Source organism: Ammospiza nelsoni, chromosome 12, assembly GCF_027579445.1.
Source record: "Ammospiza nelsoni isolate bAmmNel1 chromosome 12, bAmmNel1.pri, whole genome shotgun sequence".
In the NCBI taxonomy this organism is placed as follows: Eukaryota; Metazoa; Chordata; class Aves; order Passeriformes; family Passerellidae; genus Ammospiza; species Ammospiza nelsoni.
In genome coordinates this window covers 4,820,499-4,837,991 of record NC_080644.1, presented here as the reverse complement: position 1 = coordinate 4,837,991, position 17,493 = coordinate 4,820,499, and the positions used below count along the sequence as shown (strand labels likewise).

General features: G+C 54.0%; 2 protein-coding genes across 5 annotated transcripts in view; one reads left to right on the top strand and one right to left on the bottom strand.

The window, feature by feature from the left end:
- Positions 1–10,650, top strand: part of LAMA5 (laminin subunit alpha 5) — an 87,415-nt gene extending 76,765 nt beyond the window's left edge. Inside the window, exons 53-80 of the mRNA XM_059480558.1 lie at positions 164–360; positions 449–565; positions 641–795; positions 985–1,126; positions 1,338–1,440; positions 1,518–1,631; positions 1,748–1,927; positions 2,306–2,448; positions 2,625–2,801; positions 3,041–3,177; positions 3,254–3,407; positions 3,490–3,623; positions 3,961–4,123; positions 4,557–4,685; positions 4,879–5,030; positions 5,414–5,546; positions 5,819–5,959; positions 6,141–6,271; positions 6,352–6,519; positions 6,613–6,745; positions 6,861–7,018; positions 7,136–7,322; positions 7,549–7,701; positions 7,817–7,976; positions 8,064–8,194; positions 8,293–8,383; positions 9,079–9,198; positions 9,324–10,650. Coding sequence (XP_059336541.1) covers positions 164–360; positions 449–565; positions 641–795; positions 985–1,126; positions 1,338–1,440; positions 1,518–1,631; positions 1,748–1,927; positions 2,306–2,448; positions 2,625–2,801; positions 3,041–3,177; positions 3,254–3,407; positions 3,490–3,623; positions 3,961–4,123; positions 4,557–4,685; positions 4,879–5,030; positions 5,414–5,546; positions 5,819–5,959; positions 6,141–6,271; positions 6,352–6,519; positions 6,613–6,745; positions 6,861–7,018; positions 7,136–7,322; positions 7,549–7,701; positions 7,817–7,976; positions 8,064–8,194; positions 8,293–8,383; positions 9,079–9,198; positions 9,324–9,478 — 4,058 coding nt within the window. The 3' untranslated portion in view covers positions 9,479–10,650. The remainder of the gene's footprint in view (positions 1–163; positions 361–448; positions 566–640; positions 796–984; positions 1,127–1,337; positions 1,441–1,517; positions 1,632–1,747; positions 1,928–2,305; positions 2,449–2,624; positions 2,802–3,040; positions 3,178–3,253; positions 3,408–3,489; positions 3,624–3,960; positions 4,124–4,556; positions 4,686–4,878; positions 5,031–5,413; positions 5,547–5,818; positions 5,960–6,140; positions 6,272–6,351; positions 6,520–6,612; positions 6,746–6,860; positions 7,019–7,135; positions 7,323–7,548; positions 7,702–7,816; positions 7,977–8,063; positions 8,195–8,292; positions 8,384–9,078; positions 9,199–9,323) is intronic.
- Positions 10,651–10,739: 89 nt separating this feature from the next.
- ADRM1 (ADRM1 26S proteasome ubiquitin receptor) lies at positions 10,740–17,493 on the bottom strand. 4 transcript variants are annotated; one of them, XM_059480553.1, is made up of 10 exons: positions 17,436–17,493; positions 16,515–16,725; positions 16,148–16,264; positions 15,945–16,068; positions 15,433–15,519; positions 13,303–13,384; positions 12,853–13,082; positions 12,389–12,546; positions 11,584–11,686; positions 10,740–10,963 (listed from the first exon to the last, which is right to left on the bottom strand). In XM_059480553.1, the coding sequence occupies exons 2-10, from the start codon at positions 16,722–16,724 to the stop codon at positions 10,857–10,859; spliced, it is 1,218 nt and encodes a 405-aa protein (XP_059336536.1). In that variant the 5' UTR covers position 16,725; positions 17,436–17,493; the 3' UTR covers positions 10,740–10,856. The 4 variants fall into 4 exon arrangements, with proteins under 4 accessions (XP_059336536.1, XP_059336540.1, XP_059336538.1 ...); XM_059480557.1 differs by having other exon boundaries at positions 12,961–13,082; XM_059480555.1 differs by lacking the exon at positions 17,436–17,493 and adding an exon at positions 17,014–17,254.

Sequence of the window (17,493 nt, the reverse complement as noted above, 5' to 3'; positions counted from 1 at the left end):
GACAAGATCCTGTGCCATCTAGGCTGAAAAGGAGGGAGGGAGGGGTGGAATATGGTCACTTCTGGCCTTGATATCTGCCAAGAACAGAGCCAAGCTTTGAGGCAGCCAGGACAGAAAGTGTTTAACAGAGAAATTAGCAAGAGTTCTCCTCCCCCCTGTGCAGTGCTGCATCGTGTGAGGAGCGAGCTGCACACCCACTGGCAGTCCAACCAGGACCTGCTGAGCAGCATCCAGGAGAGACTGGCCCAGCACAGCTCCCAGCTCATGGATCTGCGAGATGCCCTCAACGAGGCCGTGAACAAAACCAGGCAGACAGAGGAGCTCAACAGCCTGAACCGAAACAACCTGGAGGAGACTCAGGTAGACGTTCACCATGGTCTCCTGATTTATGGAGTGAGGGGGGCTGTCCCAGCCCCGCTGCTCCCTAACCCTGGGTCTTTGTGTCCAGCAAAAGAGCCAGGAGCTCCAGAAGCAGCATGCACTGGTGCAGGAGACCCTGCAGATGGCCAGGGATGCCCTTGCCCAGGTCTCTGACTTCCTGCAGATGATGGAGCGTGCCAAGGAGGTGAGTGGCAGAGGCACTCTGGCATGGGCAGAGGAGAGGTGAGGCAGCCCTCAGCAGTGACGGGTGTCCTTGCAGGCCTTTGAGAAGCTGGCAGCACTGCTGGATGGGGCCAAGCTGCCCCTGACCGAGCGGGTGAAGAAGTTCTCCCCAGCCAGCAGCAAGATCCCCATGGTGGAGCAGGCAGAGGAGCACGCCCGGCTCCTGGATGAGCTCGCACGGAACCTGTCTGGGTGAGGCACTGTCCTGAGCCCCACTGCTCAGGCTGTCTGCTGCCAGGGCTGGGGATGGGAACTGCAGCCCCACCGTGGCAGGGGAACAGCGGGGTGTCACCTCCACAGTTTTATACTGGAGCAGCACAGAGGGGTTTGTCTGTGAGTCCAAATTTTCCATGCGCTTGATGGCTTCATGTTCCAACACAGCATTATCCAGGACACAAACCAGGATGGCTTCATCCAGAGGGCAGTCAATGCCTCCAATGCCTACGCCAGCATCATTGAAGCTGTGAGGAAAGCAGAGCAGGCAGCCCACGATGCTGACAAGGCAGCCAGCGAGGCCCTGATGGTACGTGCTGTGGGGAGCCCTGTGAGACGGGCAAAACCCAAACTCGCTTCCTTCTGACACCGGGGCACTGTGCTCTGTGCCTGAGAGCAGAGTCTGCCACAGCTGGGGCCACACTCAGTGTTTGGGTCTCCCTTTTCTGAACAAGCATTTCTGTGTGCAGTCAGAGCCAGAGCCCCGAATTCCTCCTCAGAGTTCCGTGTTTGTTTCACAGAATGTCATATCAGAAAACCTTGGGGCCACCTCCAGAACACTGAAGAGGAACAGCAGCAGCCTGGAGGAGGCTGCAAGGAGACAGCAGAGCAAACTCAATGGGGGTGAGAGATGCTCCTGGCAGGATCTGCTGTCCTTTGGGCTGGACTGAGCTCCACAAACAGCATTTCTTTAATTGCAGCTATTAAAGGCACTCTGCAGACAGCAAAGGACAAGCTGGCTGGTCTCCGTGTGAAGAAGGAGCAGCTCCTGAGCCAGCTGCAGTCTGTGCAGGACATGCTGGGCAGGGAGCAAGGTTTGTTCTGGGGTGGCTGGGCTGATTCTCTCTGCTCCCTTCTTTGTGCACTGACTGTGATCCAAGGTGCTTCCTCCCTGCTCCTGGACACCCCAGAGATATTTATTTCTTTGCAGAGGACACAAAGGACACAATCCAGAATGCCAAAGCAGCTGCTGCTGAGGCCAACGAAACAGCTGCAAGAGTGGAGGATGCCCTGAGCACCATGAAGAAGAACCTGGATGAGTGGAAAGATCAGTATGGGGGCCTCCGGAATGAAGACCTGAACCAGGCAGTCCAGGATGCCAGGAAATCTGGTGAGTGCTGAACCTGGTGTGCCACAGGGTGAGTCTGATATGAGCCACTGCATGCACAGATGCCCCCAGAGTGTTTTTGAAAGCTGTGCTTTGCAGCTCCAGGTCAACAGCAGAGGGAGGTAGCCAATCCTGGATACTTTAAGTCCTGGCCCTTTTAATTTTCCTCTCTTGCAATGTCTGTATCACCTGTAGCTTTACTGCAGGAGGTTGCATGCACTGGAGCATTCTCAGACCCCCTCAGGATGACGGATTTAGGGGGATCTCTCTGTGACTGCTCCCAGCTACCACTGCTTTGACTCGCATTTCTCAAAGTGCCTGGAATTTGCATTTCCCTTCCTTGCTAACCTCCAAAACTCCTGGCTCCTCTTCCAACCCCAGTGTCCAGCCTGGAGAGCACCATTCCCCTGCTGCTGGAGAAGCTGAGCAGCCTGGAGAACAGGAGGAACAAAAATGCCACCGTGTCAGAGAACATCGTGAGGATCCGGCAGCTCATCACGCAGGCGAGGAACGCTGCCAGCAAGGTGAGCTCAGGGGAGGCTGGGGGCTGGAGGAGGGCTTCCCTGAGGGTGGCATGCAAAGGGGAGGGTGTTTGGGGCCACCAGGAAAGGTCCCTTTCTTTTGGGGTTTGATAGAACTGGCAGTGACCAGGCAGTGGCAGTGGGTTCAGTGCCACAGGGCTGGATTTCTCTCCCTACAGGTGAAAGTGCCCATGAAATTCAATGGCAGCTCAGGGGTGCAGGTCCGGATGCCCAGCAATCTGCAGGATTTAGCAGCCTACACATCCCTCAAATTCTACATCCAAAACCCTGAGCCCAGGGGCCAGCAGGACGAGGCAGAGGAGGGGCGGTTCGTGTTGTACCTGGGCAGCCAGGAGGTGAGATGGGGCCAGAGGGTGATGGAGCCCTTGTTGCATCAGTGATGCCCATGCCTGGACATCAGCCCCTCACCTGGTCCCTGAATATCTTTGTGGGGGACACAAAGCCCCTGGATGCAGGCTATTCCATCAGCCTGGTGGAATAGGGGCTGTTTGTCCAGTGCAGCCCTGGGAGCATCAGGGAGAGCTCCTGCCTGTCCCAAATGCCAACACGTGGCCTTGTCTCTCCCTGAGTTCAGGCCACTGGAGACTACCTGGGCATTGTGCTCAAGGACCGCAGAGTGCACTGGATCTACAAGCTGGGAGATGAGGAACCAACCTCCCTGAGTGTCGACGAGGATATTGGAGAGCAGTTTGTCACCATCAGCATCAACAGGTTGGGCCTTTCCTCAGGGAGGGCAGGGTTTGCTCCTTTGGGGTGTCCCTTGTCTTGACCATCCCTCCTGCTGCAGGATCCTGCAGTACGGGCACATGTCGGTGATTGTGGAGAGGCAGAGGGTGCACGAGATCAAGGGAGACAGCGTGGCCAGGGGAGAGCAGGGGCTGCTCAACCTGGACCCCCGCAGCGTGGTCTTCTACGTGGGGGGCTACCCCTCCAGCTTCACGGTGAGGCAGCCAGCGGGGAGGGGGCTTCAGGAGGCCCCTACAGGAGGGGAAACCCTGTGTAAGTGTTGTGTTTAACCCCCAGCCTCCTCCTGCCTTGCGCTATCCCAACTACCGCGGGTGCCTGGAGCTGGACACGCTGAATGAGGAGGTGGTGAGCCTGTACAACTTCCAGCACACCTTCGAGCTGGACACGGCTGCTGAGAAACCCTGCGCCAGGTGGGCACCACAGCAGGCAGCCAACCAGTAGAACACCCATTCATTATCACTGGCCAACTAGCCTCATTCACCTACGTCACAGTCATCCTAGTTTTATTCCCCTTGAGAATAAACTACAGAATAAACTACTCAAACTCTAATTAACTCTAATAGTTTATAAAAACATTGGTCTTGTAAGCCAAAAATTGAAGACTAAACCCCGTGTTGGAGTTACCCTACCATCCTACCTCAGGAAGAAAGGATTCTCATGGCTGCTGAGAAATCCTGCCCCGGAGCACTTAGAGCTCAGCCCTGTGGCTCCATGCCTTGGAGTGATGCCTCTTGCTGTGTGTGCCAGGTCCAAGTCCACGGGAGACCCCTGGCTGACTGATGGCTCCTATTTTGACGGCAGCGGCTACGCCGAGATCAAGTTTGAGAGCCAGTTCGGCACCACCAAGCGCTTCGAGCAGGAGATCCGCGTGGTCTCCTACAACGGCATCATCTTCTTCCTGGAGAACCAGGCAGGTGCTTGCTGCCCTGGGGAGCCTTCATCTCTCAGGGGACAGTCCCAGTTCATAGGTGTTCGCAGTTCAGGACACATGGGAGAGGAGAGCTTTGGAGATTTCAGGGCTGCTTGGAGCAGGATTTTGGCACTTGTTAAAAGCCGTGAGAGGACTGGACCCAAACCTCACAGCAGTCACTTGGCTGGTGTTGAAGGGCCTCCCCAGAACTTGGGCCAGGGTTCACTGAGGCAGGCAGTGCTGCAAGGAGAATTTCCAGCTTGCAGTGTTATCCCTGTGCCCCAACACAGGGCTGCTGTTGGAAATTAAATCCCAGATAACAGTGACCAGGGCACTGAAGTGGGACCTGCTCCCACCAGTGCTGAAGGGCAGGTGGGCTCAGTGCCACAGCTGCATCCTGGGCACCTGCTGAGTGTCCATCCTGCCTCCCCAGGGTCAATTCCTGTGTCTGGCCATCCGGGATGGGAAGCTGGCTCTTTACTATGATTTCAGCTCTGGCCTGGAGATGGCAAAACCGAGCAACTCCTCATCCCTCACCATCAGCAGCACCACAAACAAAGCGGTAAGAGGTAACGGGGCTCTCTTGGAGGGAGGCTTCTCATCCAGGGTGGGGAGGCACATGGACCCTTGTTTCTGAGGGGGGCAGAGCTGCAAGAAGTTTTCTGACTTGAGCCATTAACTTGACACTTTGTCTGCCCTCTGTGATGGACCTAACTGCCCCAGAATGACAGATCATTTCTCTGTTTTGTCTCCAGATCCAAATTTTCCTCCTCAAAATGAATAACAAGAAGCGCATCTTGGTGCGGGTGGAGCGCCTCACCATCTTTGTGGTGGAGCAGGAGAACTCCCTGGAGAATGCTGTCTCCTACTACCTGGGGGGTGTGCCCCCAGCTGTGCTGCCCCCCAGGTGGGTCCAGCCTGCATGGGGTGGGACAGTCAGCACGTTCCCCTCCAGTCCCTGGTGGTGGCCCTGGCCCTTTCTCAGCCACATCCAGGGCTGTTGGAACACTGCTGAAACTGGGGGGGAAGTTTTCCTCTCCCTGTCCATCATCCTGAGCTCTTAAGGATGGTAACTTCTCCATCTCTGGTGAGGGATGAGGTGCTGGTGGGTGTCACCAAGTCCTCCTTTGCCATGCTGAGTGCTCTGGAGCAGCCTTGGCGCTGGAGATACCCGTGACCATCACAATTCATTCCCAGGCCCTTTGCCTGAAAGAGCTGTGGGGCCAGATCCTGCCCAGGGCTGTGTCCTGCCTGGGGCTGTCCTTGTAACACTGTCTGCTTCTCCTGCAGTTTGAAATCTCTGTTCCCCACGGGTGGGCCCATCCGGGGCTGCATGAAGGGCTTGAAGGCCCTTGGCAAGTACGTGGACCTGAAGCGCATGAACACCATGGGCGTCAGCTACGGGTGCACCTCGGATCTTCTGGTGAGCACAGGGCCCTGGCAGCCTGGCCAGCCTGCTGGGGAAGGGTCTGCAGGGAAAGGGAGCAGGACAGGCCCCATCTCCCCTCATTGACACAGAAACAAGCATAAACCTCCCACATCCTCAGTGTAGAAGGGTCGTGGTGAGGTGCTTGCTCCACGTGGTTGGCCATAGCACCAGCCAGAGCCAGCAAGGAAGGAGAGCTGCTCACTCATATCCCAGCACCCCAGCAAGGCCAGGGCCAGCTCCCACCTTGCCTCTGTGCTCTCTCACAGGTTGCTCGCTCAGTCAGTGTCCATGGCCACGGCTACCTGACCCTGGCTCTGACAGATGTGCCGGGGCTGAGGGACTTCTACAGCGGCTTCAGCTTCCAGACAAGCCAGCCTGAGGGGCTGCTCTACCACCACTCCACCCAGGTGGGCACCTGCAGGCCCCCAGCTATCCCAGCAGTAGGGCTGCTGGGGAAGTGCTGCTTCACCTTGGGAAAGAGGGGATTTTAGTGGGGCTAGGGTGTGGATCTGCAGTGAGATCTGCACCCTGAGCTCCTGGTGGGCAGTGGGATTCAGCAGCTGAGCTGCTGCGTGATGCTTTCTGCAGGAGGGGACGTGCCAGGTGTCCCTCCAGAGGGGCCAGCTGGCCTTGAACCTGCTGGGAAGTGAAATCACCACTAACAGTGCCTATGCAGATGGCAGGGCCCACTACGTGGCCTTCTACAGCGATGCCCGTGGGTACGTGTCCTGCTGTGGGTGCCATGGGGCTGGGGTGCCCACAGCCAGAGGGTCCTGCTGAGCCCCTGCTGCCCCCCCAGGCTCAGGCTGTACGTGGATGACGAGCTGCAGGACAGCAGGACGGGCCCCGGGCGCAGCCGGCGGCAGCGGCGCCAGGAGCAGCGTCGGCTCTTCCACCTCGGGGGCTCCCCGGAGCCAGGGGCCCTCAGCAACATCAGCGGCTGCATCGGGAACGTCTTTGTCAAGAGGTGAGTGACACCGTGCCCCTTCCACACAGCAGGGCTCAGCCCCTCCCACCTCCCAGCTGCTGTGACAGGGACCTTCTCTCTCCCCATGAGCAGGGTGTCAGAGCCACAGATGGTGGTGGACCTGCAGCAGAACGTGGAGAGCATCAATGTCACCATGAGCTGTCCCATGGGTGAGCAGTCGCAGCAACTCAGAGTCACTCCGAAGAAGGACAGGCGGAAACCCAAGGTACCAGCTGCTGCCACAACTCCCCACATCCTCCTCCTCATCCTCCTCAGGTGCTCAGCTCTGCTGGCAGGGCAGGATGCTCCCCTCACTCCATTTCCTGGTGCACATTGTGTAGGTGCCGGGCAAGCCAGCGCCCAAGGGCCGCCGCCACAACCAGGACGGGCTGTGCCAGCTGCACCCTCAGCCCCGCACAGCCAGGGGCTCCTCCCGCTTCGGGGGGACCCCGAGCAGCCGCTGGGAGTTTGATGAGATCCCAGCCTCCTTTGGGTGGAGGTGAGCCTGGCCCCGTGCCCACCCCCTGCAATCCTGGCCCTGGCGTCGTGGCCTGGAAGCGCATGAGCCGTGCAGCTGCAGGAGAGCCGGTGCTCCCATCGCTCCCTGTCCCTGCAGGTCCCATTTCTCCCTGGAGGTGAAGCTGAACTCCTCCAGTGGGCTGCTGTTCTACGTGGCGGGCGAGCGGGGCTCCTCCATGGCTCTCTTTGTGTCCAACGGGCGCTTTGTTTTCCTGCTGGAGCTCGGCGGGCGCCGGCTGCGCATCCGCAGCAGGGACAAGTACCGCGACCGCCGGTGGCACACGGTGAGCGGGGCACGGGCTCAGCAGCACCTCCCTGAACCACGTCAGTGTCCCTGCAGGGGCTGGCCCTGCTCTGGGTGCTGCTTCTCAATTGCACACGGGACGCTGCAGTCCCAGGGGAGCAAAGGGGACAGCGAAATCACAGCTGGGGCTGAACCTCTGAGCCGGGGCCTCCCTTTGCTGGGGCTCCTCCCAACCCAGTCCTGGCACTGACCTTTGCTCTTTGCAGGTTTTCTTCAGCAGAGACCAGAGCCGGGCCCAGCTGGTCATTGATGGGCTGCGAGCCCAGGGTGCTGCAGTGGCCATCACAGGGCTCTTTGTGGCCCAGAGCCCCTTGTATATGGGGGGGCTTCCAGCTGGAAAAGCCAAGGCTCACATACCGGTAAGGGCTTGCTGGCCCCATGGCATCACCCTGTCTCAGCCTGTTCCCAGCCCCATGGCATCACCTGGTGCCTCCCAGTTTTTGCCCTGCTGTTCTCAGTGGCCTCTCTCCACAGGCTGCATCAGCCTCCAGCTTTGATGGCTGCCTGAGGAACCCCCAGCTGGACGGGAGGCCCCTGGGTCCCCCCTCACGCACTTTTGGGGTGACGCCGTGCTATGAGGGCGTGCTGGAGAGCGGCGTCTTCTTCACCATGGATGGTGGCTCCATCACCTTAGGTACCCCGCTGTGGGCTGGGACTAGGAGGGTCACATTCCATGGGAATGCCCTGGGTCCTCTCCTCACCAATGGCATTTCTGTTTCAGCTGATGCAGTGGTGACTGAGCAGGACTTGGAGGTGACACTGGAGGTGCGTCCCCGCAGTGCCTCTGGCCTCATCTTCCACATCGGCACAAGGAGGAGCCACCATCTCCTGCTGTACATGGAGGACACCAAGGTACTGGGAGGAGGCTTCCCCACAGGTTCCAGAGGGGGTGGGTGTCTGCTGCCTGTCGCTCTCAGCTCTCCAGCTCTGATGGGTTTCTCTCACCCCAGGTCACTGTGAGAGCAGGCGTTGGGGCTGATGAGTTCTCAGCGTCGGTGACGAGCCCAGCTCTCTGTGACGGGCAGTGGCACACCATTGCAGGTGAGGTGACAGCTCCCCTGCTTCCGTGGCTCTGCTCAACCCACATCTCCTAGGGGAACTCAGGACAAGCCCAGGCTTGGCAATTTAAACCCTGTCCCCCTGCTGTATGCACTTAATTTGGGAGTCTGTATCTGCCATGAGGTCAATTCCCTAATTAACAAGAACTCCTGCCTGATCTTACCACTGTCAGCTCTGGTAGTCAGGCAAGGCAGGTTGTTTTTCTACTTCATGGAGCTGCTGGCGAGGCCAAGGATGTGCCACAGGACTTGATCCATCCTGGACTGTGTCCAGCTTGAAGTGAAAGCCCAATTTGCTTTGATGTCGAGTGTGTCCAAAGGGCTCCAAGCCCATAGCTGGGAGTGGGGATTGCAGAATTCATACCTGTACAGGAAACTCAGCCTTTAATGTAGCTGCCATGCAGCAAGTGCTGTTTTTTATCAAGCCCTTTTTGGGGTGGGGGCACAGCTGCAGCCCCATCTCAGCACAGCTCTATTTCAAACCTTCATCTTGTTCAGCCAGCGCTGGGTGAGGTTTTGGGGGAGATTGTCCCAACTCTGGGCATTTCCCAGAGCTAGGCCAGGCCCTTTGACCCTCAGTAGTTTTGCACTTGCTGCAGCACTGGTCTAGGCTGGAGAGCAGAGGTGGGCTTGCTCCTTGGGTAAGGAAGCAGCACTGACCGTTGTTTTCTTTTGAAGTTACCAAATGGAAAAACGTAATCCAGGTGGATGTGGACGCAGAAGGCAACCACACAGTGGGGCCCAGCCAGCCCCCTGCACCCAGCACAAGGGCAACCTTCTCCCTGGGAGGGCTGCCAGGTGAGTCAGGAAAGATGAGCTCCAGGATGAAATACCCCAAGGACAATGGAGATACTATTCTTGGTGTGAGGGAGGGGTTAAGCCTTTGCCAGACTAATGCCTGCTTTTCCTTGTGTTTTTTGCAGAGACAGACAAGGCCAGCACAGGGCTGCTGTTACCTCCCCTCCCTCACTACGTGGGCTGTGTCAGGAACCTGCAGATCAACCAGAGGCACGTGGACCTGCCTCGAGCTGGGACTGCGCGGGGCTCTGTCAGCCTGAAGGGCTGCCCTGTGCTCTGAGTGCCACATCAGGGACAGCCCGAGGGACAGAACGCTGCTGCAGCCCCAGTGTCACCACCAGAGCACTGCCCGTGCTCGGACACACTTATCTCCAGTGACTGCAGGCACAGGTCTGGGCCAAACCAGAGGGGCCACAAATCCCAGGGGAAGGAGGGCAGGGGAGGAGGGGGCACTCTGGGGATGTTTCACAAATAGAACCAAAAAGTTGGAGTGGGATGTGGTGACAGGTGAGTCCTCCTGGGTGTCAGGGATCTGCAGCAGGGCTCGTGCTGGGAGCGTGGGCTGGAGCTCAGAGCAGCCCTGCAGCTCGTCCTCAATCCTGTTCCCTTCACCCCACACGTACCAGGCACACAGATTTAGTTCACCCAACACTTGAGGCTGTTAATAAATGTCACAGACTGTCTGCTGATAAAGGCTGCAGGCGGTTTCTGGTTTATAATAAATGCAATTAGGACAAACTGGATTAATTCTGTCGGTTTTGGGGTTTTATAAGCAAGGGCACATTTAACCTCCCCCCAAGGGCAGTCTCAGCTCACCTGCTACTGCTACAGAGTTCTGCAAGGGGGAACTTGGACAAAATTCTGTTCACAGAATTAGCATCTTCTTATCAGAATAATTTATAAGAATCAAAAAAAGAACAGAATAGGCTGGGAGAACTGCTGAGGTGAAGCAGAAAGGCACCACTGGCTCTGCACTTGCATTCAGCACTGGTAGTACACTGACAAAAGTCCTGTTGTGTGAAGCAAGAAACCACTGCTTTAAAGGGAAGAAATAGAAAGGTTACCTCCACACCTGGCCCTCACCCTCCCTGGCTCCTGCTCAGCCTCCCTCAGCCCTGCTGTAGTGCAGTCTCCACTTGAAGCAGCTTTTTCCTCCCAAGACACCCAGTTCACTGTGCACTTACACGTCATATATATATTTGTGTGTGTATATATATATCTCTGGCCACTTGGGGACAAAATCTTGCTTCTGAAATGGACTTGTAACTTATATCATTATATTGTGGGGGTTTTTTTATGAGGGGTAAATATTGTAAAATGGGTTTTTAACATGTCCATCTTAAATGTAATTATGACCTGTTTTTAAAGTTGTAGTATTAAAGATGGTCTTTGTAAATCACTGGTAAATACTTTGGAGTCAAATAAAATTTTATGTTACTCTCTTTCACTTTACCTGGGGAAGAGTAAGTATCAGGCTGATGAGCTGAAAAAGGGATAATCAGCACTGCAGGGATACTGGACAGATTGGAAGGAACAGTATGGCAGATAAGGAAAATTGCTTTATTTTTAGATTTATATAAGCATAATATGAAGTTAGTAATCCTACTGCAGTTGCTTAAGTTAGTATCTAGGAGTATCTGTAAGGAAGAGCAAATAACTTAATCTAAACTCATATCTTCCTCTTCATCTTTCTTGTCCTTAGAGTCTCCTTCCTTTTGGTCTGACTTGACACTGTTCTGCATGGCTTTGGCAAAGGCTTCTACATCTAGAAGTTAAACACACGAGTTATTGCATTTCCTGGCTGAAGCTCATTGTCTACACAAGGTTAAAGCTTCATTACTTAGAAAGCAAACAGTTGCTTCAGTATGAATTAGCAGGGAGGAAAATTTTGAACAATGGTAACACACATGCAGATCTCTCTGACACAGCATTTCATGCACTTTAATTGTGCATGGGCATCCTGAGACCAGAATTCTTGCTGTAATGGGAGAGATGCCAAAAGCTCATTAGGGAAAAGGGATTGCCTCACTGCCAGAGCTGGCCCTGACTGTGATCACTGATTTCATGTGAATCACTAAAGGCTCCCACAAGAAAGGCATTCCTGAACAAGGTGACTGTGACATCTCCAGAGTCTTTTGCATCTCTAGCAAGGAAACAACACCAATACATCTCTGCACATAACACCTCCCTCTGTGTGCTGGAACACCTGTCCCACCCACCTTTTCCTTGTAAACATCAGTGCAAGAGTCACCTTGCAGACTCACAACTCTCAGAGGGGGAGAGTCAGCGAGAAGCTGATCCTTACACCCCACATTCAGTGGTCATGTGCAGTGCCAACACCCCCAACAACCCCTCTCTCCTGCTCCCACCAGCACCAGCACTCACCGCCTTTATTTGCTGCATCTACTGCCTCTGCAGGTAGCCCAAACTGGCTCATGAGTGGGCCCAGCTGTCCTGAAGCTAAGGCAGCACTGAACATGCTCAAAGCCTGTGGATTGGAGTCAACACCATCAAAATAAAGTTTGCATCAGTATCCTGCAGCAGTAACCCCAGGAGGAGAGTAGTCCTGTCAGGGCAGGGCTTGGGAACAGATACGCAATAAAATAATCACCAATTACATGTGATTATTTTATTGCATATAAAATATGCAATAAACCTCACTTCCTTTTGCACAGGAGTTTCTACAGTTTAATCTAAACCAGTCATTTAAGCTCCTGAAATACTGCAAATGGACAAATTTCAATCAATTGGTGTAAATTACTAGTTCAGACTGGTCTGTAAGACACCAACTTTTATCACACACAGTGTCCTGCAATTAAGGACTGGTGTTTCAAGGGATGTAGTGTAGTAACCACAAGCATCTCCTCCCTTCAGTCTGAAATTAAGGAGCCATTTGGTGAAAGGGAACAATGAATTCCCTACTACTGCTGTCATCTGCCAGAGCACATTTATAGTAAAGAGAAAGGTAAAGCCCAATTCCAAAAGAAAAAGTAAAAACCGTTCCCCTCTGCCCTTGAGTGACTGCAGGAAGAACTAATGCTCCATTAAACCATGTCCCTCCTCCTTTCCACTTCTACTGAGCAACTTCCCACTCTGAACAGTGCCAGGAACCTGGAAAAAGCAGGGCAAGGTGAATCAGGATGATGGGGAAGGGGGAAGAAGTGCACTTCCCCCCAGAGCCAGCATCTACCTGCTGGAACTGAGGAGACGTCAGGGTGTTCTGGATCTCTTCAGCAGTCTGCGGCAGGGATTCCCCTGAGGGAAGGTAAGGCATCAATCGCTCCTGGACTTCAGCGTTGGCCAGGATGGGAGCCATGATCTCGGGAGTCAGAACAGCTGCCAGGTCCACTAGGAGAAAACAAAGGGTTGGCCATTAGGCTACATCCAAAATCCTGTGTTTTTGTCATGTAAATCAAATTATCTAGTCAGGGTCTGAGTATAAAAATTACCACTACACTACCACCATCTTTTTTCCTGAGACTAAGTCTCCTGAAGCAGTCAAAACCAGCATTGAAATAAATAAAAAAAAAGCCACCAAAAAACAGGAACAAAAAAATTAAGAGACCTTTCAAACCAATGTGGAACAGGACAGGACAGTAAAACAGCTCCAAAGGACTCCTGGATCCAGCAGCTGCTTGGTCAGAGCACTGTTACCTTGCTGTCCTCCTGCTCCAGATGGCACATTCATAGTAGCTAAAATGTTCTGAAGGTCACTCAATTGAATGGGCTGGGTTGGGCTTGTGGCTGAGCTGGTTCCATTACCCGAGCTGGGGACGGGGCTGGGGCTGGTCACCGAGGCGGCCGCGGGCACGGACGGGGCCGGCGTTACACGGGTGGAAGAAGTGGTGGAAGATGGAGTCACTGCAGCTGACTGGCTGCGAGAGCTGGCCAAGAGAATCAGGGTCATTAATTCCCTGCAGAAACCTCTTCTGTTCTGAAAAGCTTCTTTTCAAACCCTTACAGTATGAAAAACTCCTACCTCATTTTAGAGAGGTAATAAGCAGCCTTGATTCCCACCACATTCCCCATATAATAAGCCATGATTCCTCCCACAGCAGTGGCAAGTTCCCATTGCAACAGCCCAGGGCAGACAAGGCCTCCTACCTTGATGATGAGCTGCTGGTTGGAGGTCCCCCACTCCCGAGCAGACTGGCCAGCCCAGGTCCTGTCAGTGCACCCAGCCCACCTTCCATGAATATGAAAGAAGAATGGGTTTAGACATTTATTTCTTCAGGTTTTCTGCACCTCTCTTCTCTGGAGAGGATGCTCTTGTACCTGAAAGGTTTTATTTGCTAAAATAGAGGAGGGGGTGAAAGAGCCCAACCCACCCTCCTATCCCCTTCTGCAAATTAACAGAATCTTCTTTTCTGATCTTGCATCCCCATTAGAGAGCTGAACATCTCAGAAATGACTCAGTTTCTAGGTGTACACAAGGATGAAGTTACTCCAGTTTGTGCTGTACGTACATCATTGTAACACAGCCCTCTCCTTATCTGCCACACCAAAAACCCAACTTTTCTATGAACTTCAAAACCAAGGCCCTCAGCAGAAGATCTCAGAGGCATCTTTGAGCCACCACCACTCTCTCCTCAAAGACCTGGGGTTTGCAGCTCCAAACCTAATGCAGAGATGCAGCAACAGAACCAGCCAAGCTCTTAAACACGTCACAGGCAAAGGAAGGACAGCTCCACACACCAAGCGCTCACAGAGGAGCAGCCAGCAGGAAACCAACACCCTTATGCCAAAGAAAGCAGAACCAGCCTCCTCCATCACTTCCCAGCTACCAAGGACTTATGGCAGGGTCAAGAACCTCAGCTGGGAAAAGGCCTGGCTGCTGCCCCCCCTGGAGTTGCCAGGGACTTGTCAACTCCTTTGAGCCACATCAGCCAAACACTCCATTTCCCATAGCAGCTCCTTGCACCACACCTGATTACACACACAGCACCTGCACTTCTCACCCACCTTTGGGAGCACCTGGCATCAGAGGACAGAACAGCGGCACTCAGTGAGCAAACCCAACTACAGCTACAGATCCTGCAGGTCAGAGTGAGCCTGCCAGTCCCTCCTTGTACAGGTACAACCACATGGAACCAACACCTCCTGTCACTTATCCCACAGCTCCCCTGCAGCAGGCATGGCAGGTGGAGCTCACCACACACTGCTCTGCTCCATTTCACAGTAAAAGTGACCCAAGAGAAGAGAGCTCCTTTGGAGCTCTGCAAAGCCCCAAGCGATGCAAACCAGCTGTGACAAAGACAATTCCCAGGGGAAATGATCCCCAGGGATGGATTCACCACAACCACTGTCTGCAGCAGCAAGCAGATGGTTCTCTTTCTGTTACATGTCAATCTGACTTATGGCTGAATGTAAAGGCAAGGAAAGAATTGCTGAGGAAAAGTGTGGAAAAAAGGAAGACAGTCTCAGGATTATGTGAAGCTTCAAGAGGAAGATCTTTCCCAAACACATCCTAAAAGGCCGGATTTTTCCAACACCACCATGAGATTTGCCTCTGAACATCCCACCAATATGCATCTGAAGCTAAAAAGACACCAGCCAGCTCCACAAAAATGGATTCCTGAGCTTAAGCACAGAACCTTGGTCACTGCTGTGTTCCTTCGCCCATTTACACTCAAGGACCAGACCTGTCAGAAAATGCTCCTGGAGCATGGATGGCATTGAGAACAGACCACAGCCCCTTCTGGAACCAGTGATTCCAGCTCTCCCCAGGGCTGCCCAGGAGAGACAGCCCTGCCCTGAGCCTTGTCCCCCTGACTGGGGAGTGCTGTGGGGTGGGACCACTCCGACCTTCCTCTTGAACTCTTTCTACTTTGCACACAAATATTCACTGAATCAGAGAATATTCCACAAGCAATTCCACAGCTTGGTAACCAGCACATTCACCAGGAGCAAATCACTGGCTTTCAGCCCCTGCTCCAGTGAATATTTGGGAAGAAAAAGTGGAATAGAAAAAAACAAGGGGGAAAAAAAAGCAGAAGATTCAGTGCAGCAAGGAGCAGAACCACAGTTCCTTGCAGATCAAGCCCTGAGATGAGTGCTGTGTAGAATCTGGTACCCTTTTTCTGTCCCTGAGCTCATCTCTGAGGCAGGGCCTTGCCTACTCACATGAAAGAAGTGCTATTGAGATCAATAGCACTGCTTGAGAACATTGTCAGGTAAGATTTAACCTGGCAGGAGAAAATACCATTTTGGCATAAAGATATTAAAGCATTTTACCAAGTCCTCCTAAGCCCGTTGGTCCGATCAGCTGCATGAGCTGGTTATGGCTCATGTTTCCAAGAAGGCTTTGCAAGCCACCCTCACCTAAAAACAAAAACATTCTGAAACACAACATATTCACATGGTTTTTTCACAGCACTCCGGCTCAAACAGCAGGAGATTAATTGGCATCACATTCTGTACGGAAAAACAGTTTCAAGTGTTTACTGATTCATGATCTTCATAAAAGATAAATGTAACTTGGTTTCACAAAGAGGTAAGACTCCAGAGAATCTACTGGAAACAAAGAGATTTCTCCTGGCAGTCTTAACTTCCAGCCTACACCTATTTAACAGCACAGTTTATTCTGCTAAAAGCACATTTACGCTTCTGGTATTAACATTGTCCCCAGCTCACCCTCCACAGCCATCAGGGATTTCTTCCTAGGGAACTCTAGGGGCTTAGTCTAGACATAAATTTAAAAAGAAAAAAAAAGCCTCTGACATGAAGGAGCAGAGAATGGACTGTACCTCCCAGTGCTGAGAGCTCGTGGCCTCCGCTGGCATTGCCACCCAGTGCCCCTGGCATGGGGGGGTTGTTGAGATACTCATTCACCTTACGGCAGTGCTCCTCATCCTTGTCTGTCTTGGGCTCCTGCAAGAGAATTGCTCTTGGTGTGAGTCATGCTGGGGGGATTTTGAACCAAGACCTTTGTCTTTGGCTTCCCACCAACCTGCATCCAGAAGAAGAGTCGTTTGGATCCTGCCTTGAACTTCAATACATACACACGGCCTGTGGTGCACTGTGGGACTCTCTTGAACTCACAGTCATCAGGAAAAATAATCAAATCCTGGAAAGTGTGTCAGGAGAAACAAATGTTTGAGAAAATACATCAATATTATTTCTTTTCGCCTCCCAAATCCCTCTGCCCTCCTCCACAAACTTTCTTCCATCAGCTCCTCAGAGCAGAGAGCATGTGGAAGTGCAGGTCTGTCAGTGACATTCTCACCCTAATTTGTCCTGGAGGAACTCTTCCTGCAGTGCCAGCAGATGAGAACATGACATAACACCTCAGCACTGAAACACCAGCTCATACTCACATCCTCCACATTGCCTGAAGTCCTGTCCTTCCAGCAGAAGTGAATGAGGGAATCATCAGTCTGCTGGATGTAAACGAGGCCTTTTCTCTTGTCTGGAGTTACGGTGCTGCCTTTCAGGGACATCTTCCCTGCCCGAAATTCCACCAGGTATTTGCTTGAGGAACCACGAGAGCCTGGCACCAGGCTTGGAAATAATGCACCTGAAGACATCCTGGAAAGAGGGAGCAGCAGGTGTGATAAAAAACCTCCCCATATCCTTTCTTTCCAGTATCAAATTTCAACCTTTACCAGGTGGCTTCACAAAAGCAATCTGTTCTACAGAATTCCAGGGTGATTCAACTGAGCTAAAGCAGAACCTTGGATGCAGAGAGGAGGCTCTACAGCCCTCCACTAATAAAGGACAGCCTGTGTGTTGAGGCACTCAAAAATGAAGCCACCGTGCCCCGGCGCTTCCTTCTTCAGTTCGAGCCATGTTTCAAAGCAGAAAGCGCTGTTGTACCTTCAGACTGCGGCTCCAGACCCCGCAGAGCGCCGCAGGCTGCCCCGTGCTCCACCGGCCCTCACGGTGACCGCGGCCCCCTCCCGCACTGACCGAGCCGCGGGCCTGGCGGCGCTGCCGGGCCCGGCCGGCCCCGCGGGGCTGTGCGGCTGTTCCGGGGCGGCGCTGCGCTCCCAGCCCGGCCGGCCCCGGCCCCGCCGCCGGGCAAACACTCCGAGCCCAGCCGGGACGGAAACGGGGGGCTCGCGGTCCGGTCCGGCCCGGCGCGGCCACCCCCCACCCGCCCAGAGGCCGCGATCTTCTGCCGGGCCCCCCGATGCCGCCGTGCCGCCTTCCCCGCGGCTTCCCCCGGCAGGAGACCCCCAGCCCGGGCTCCGCTGGGCGCGCGGTCCCGGGGGTGCCCGGCGGGTCCCGAGCGGTACCTTCAGCCTTCAGCCTCCTCCTCCTCCTCCTCCGCCGCCGCCTCAGCTCTTCCTGCCC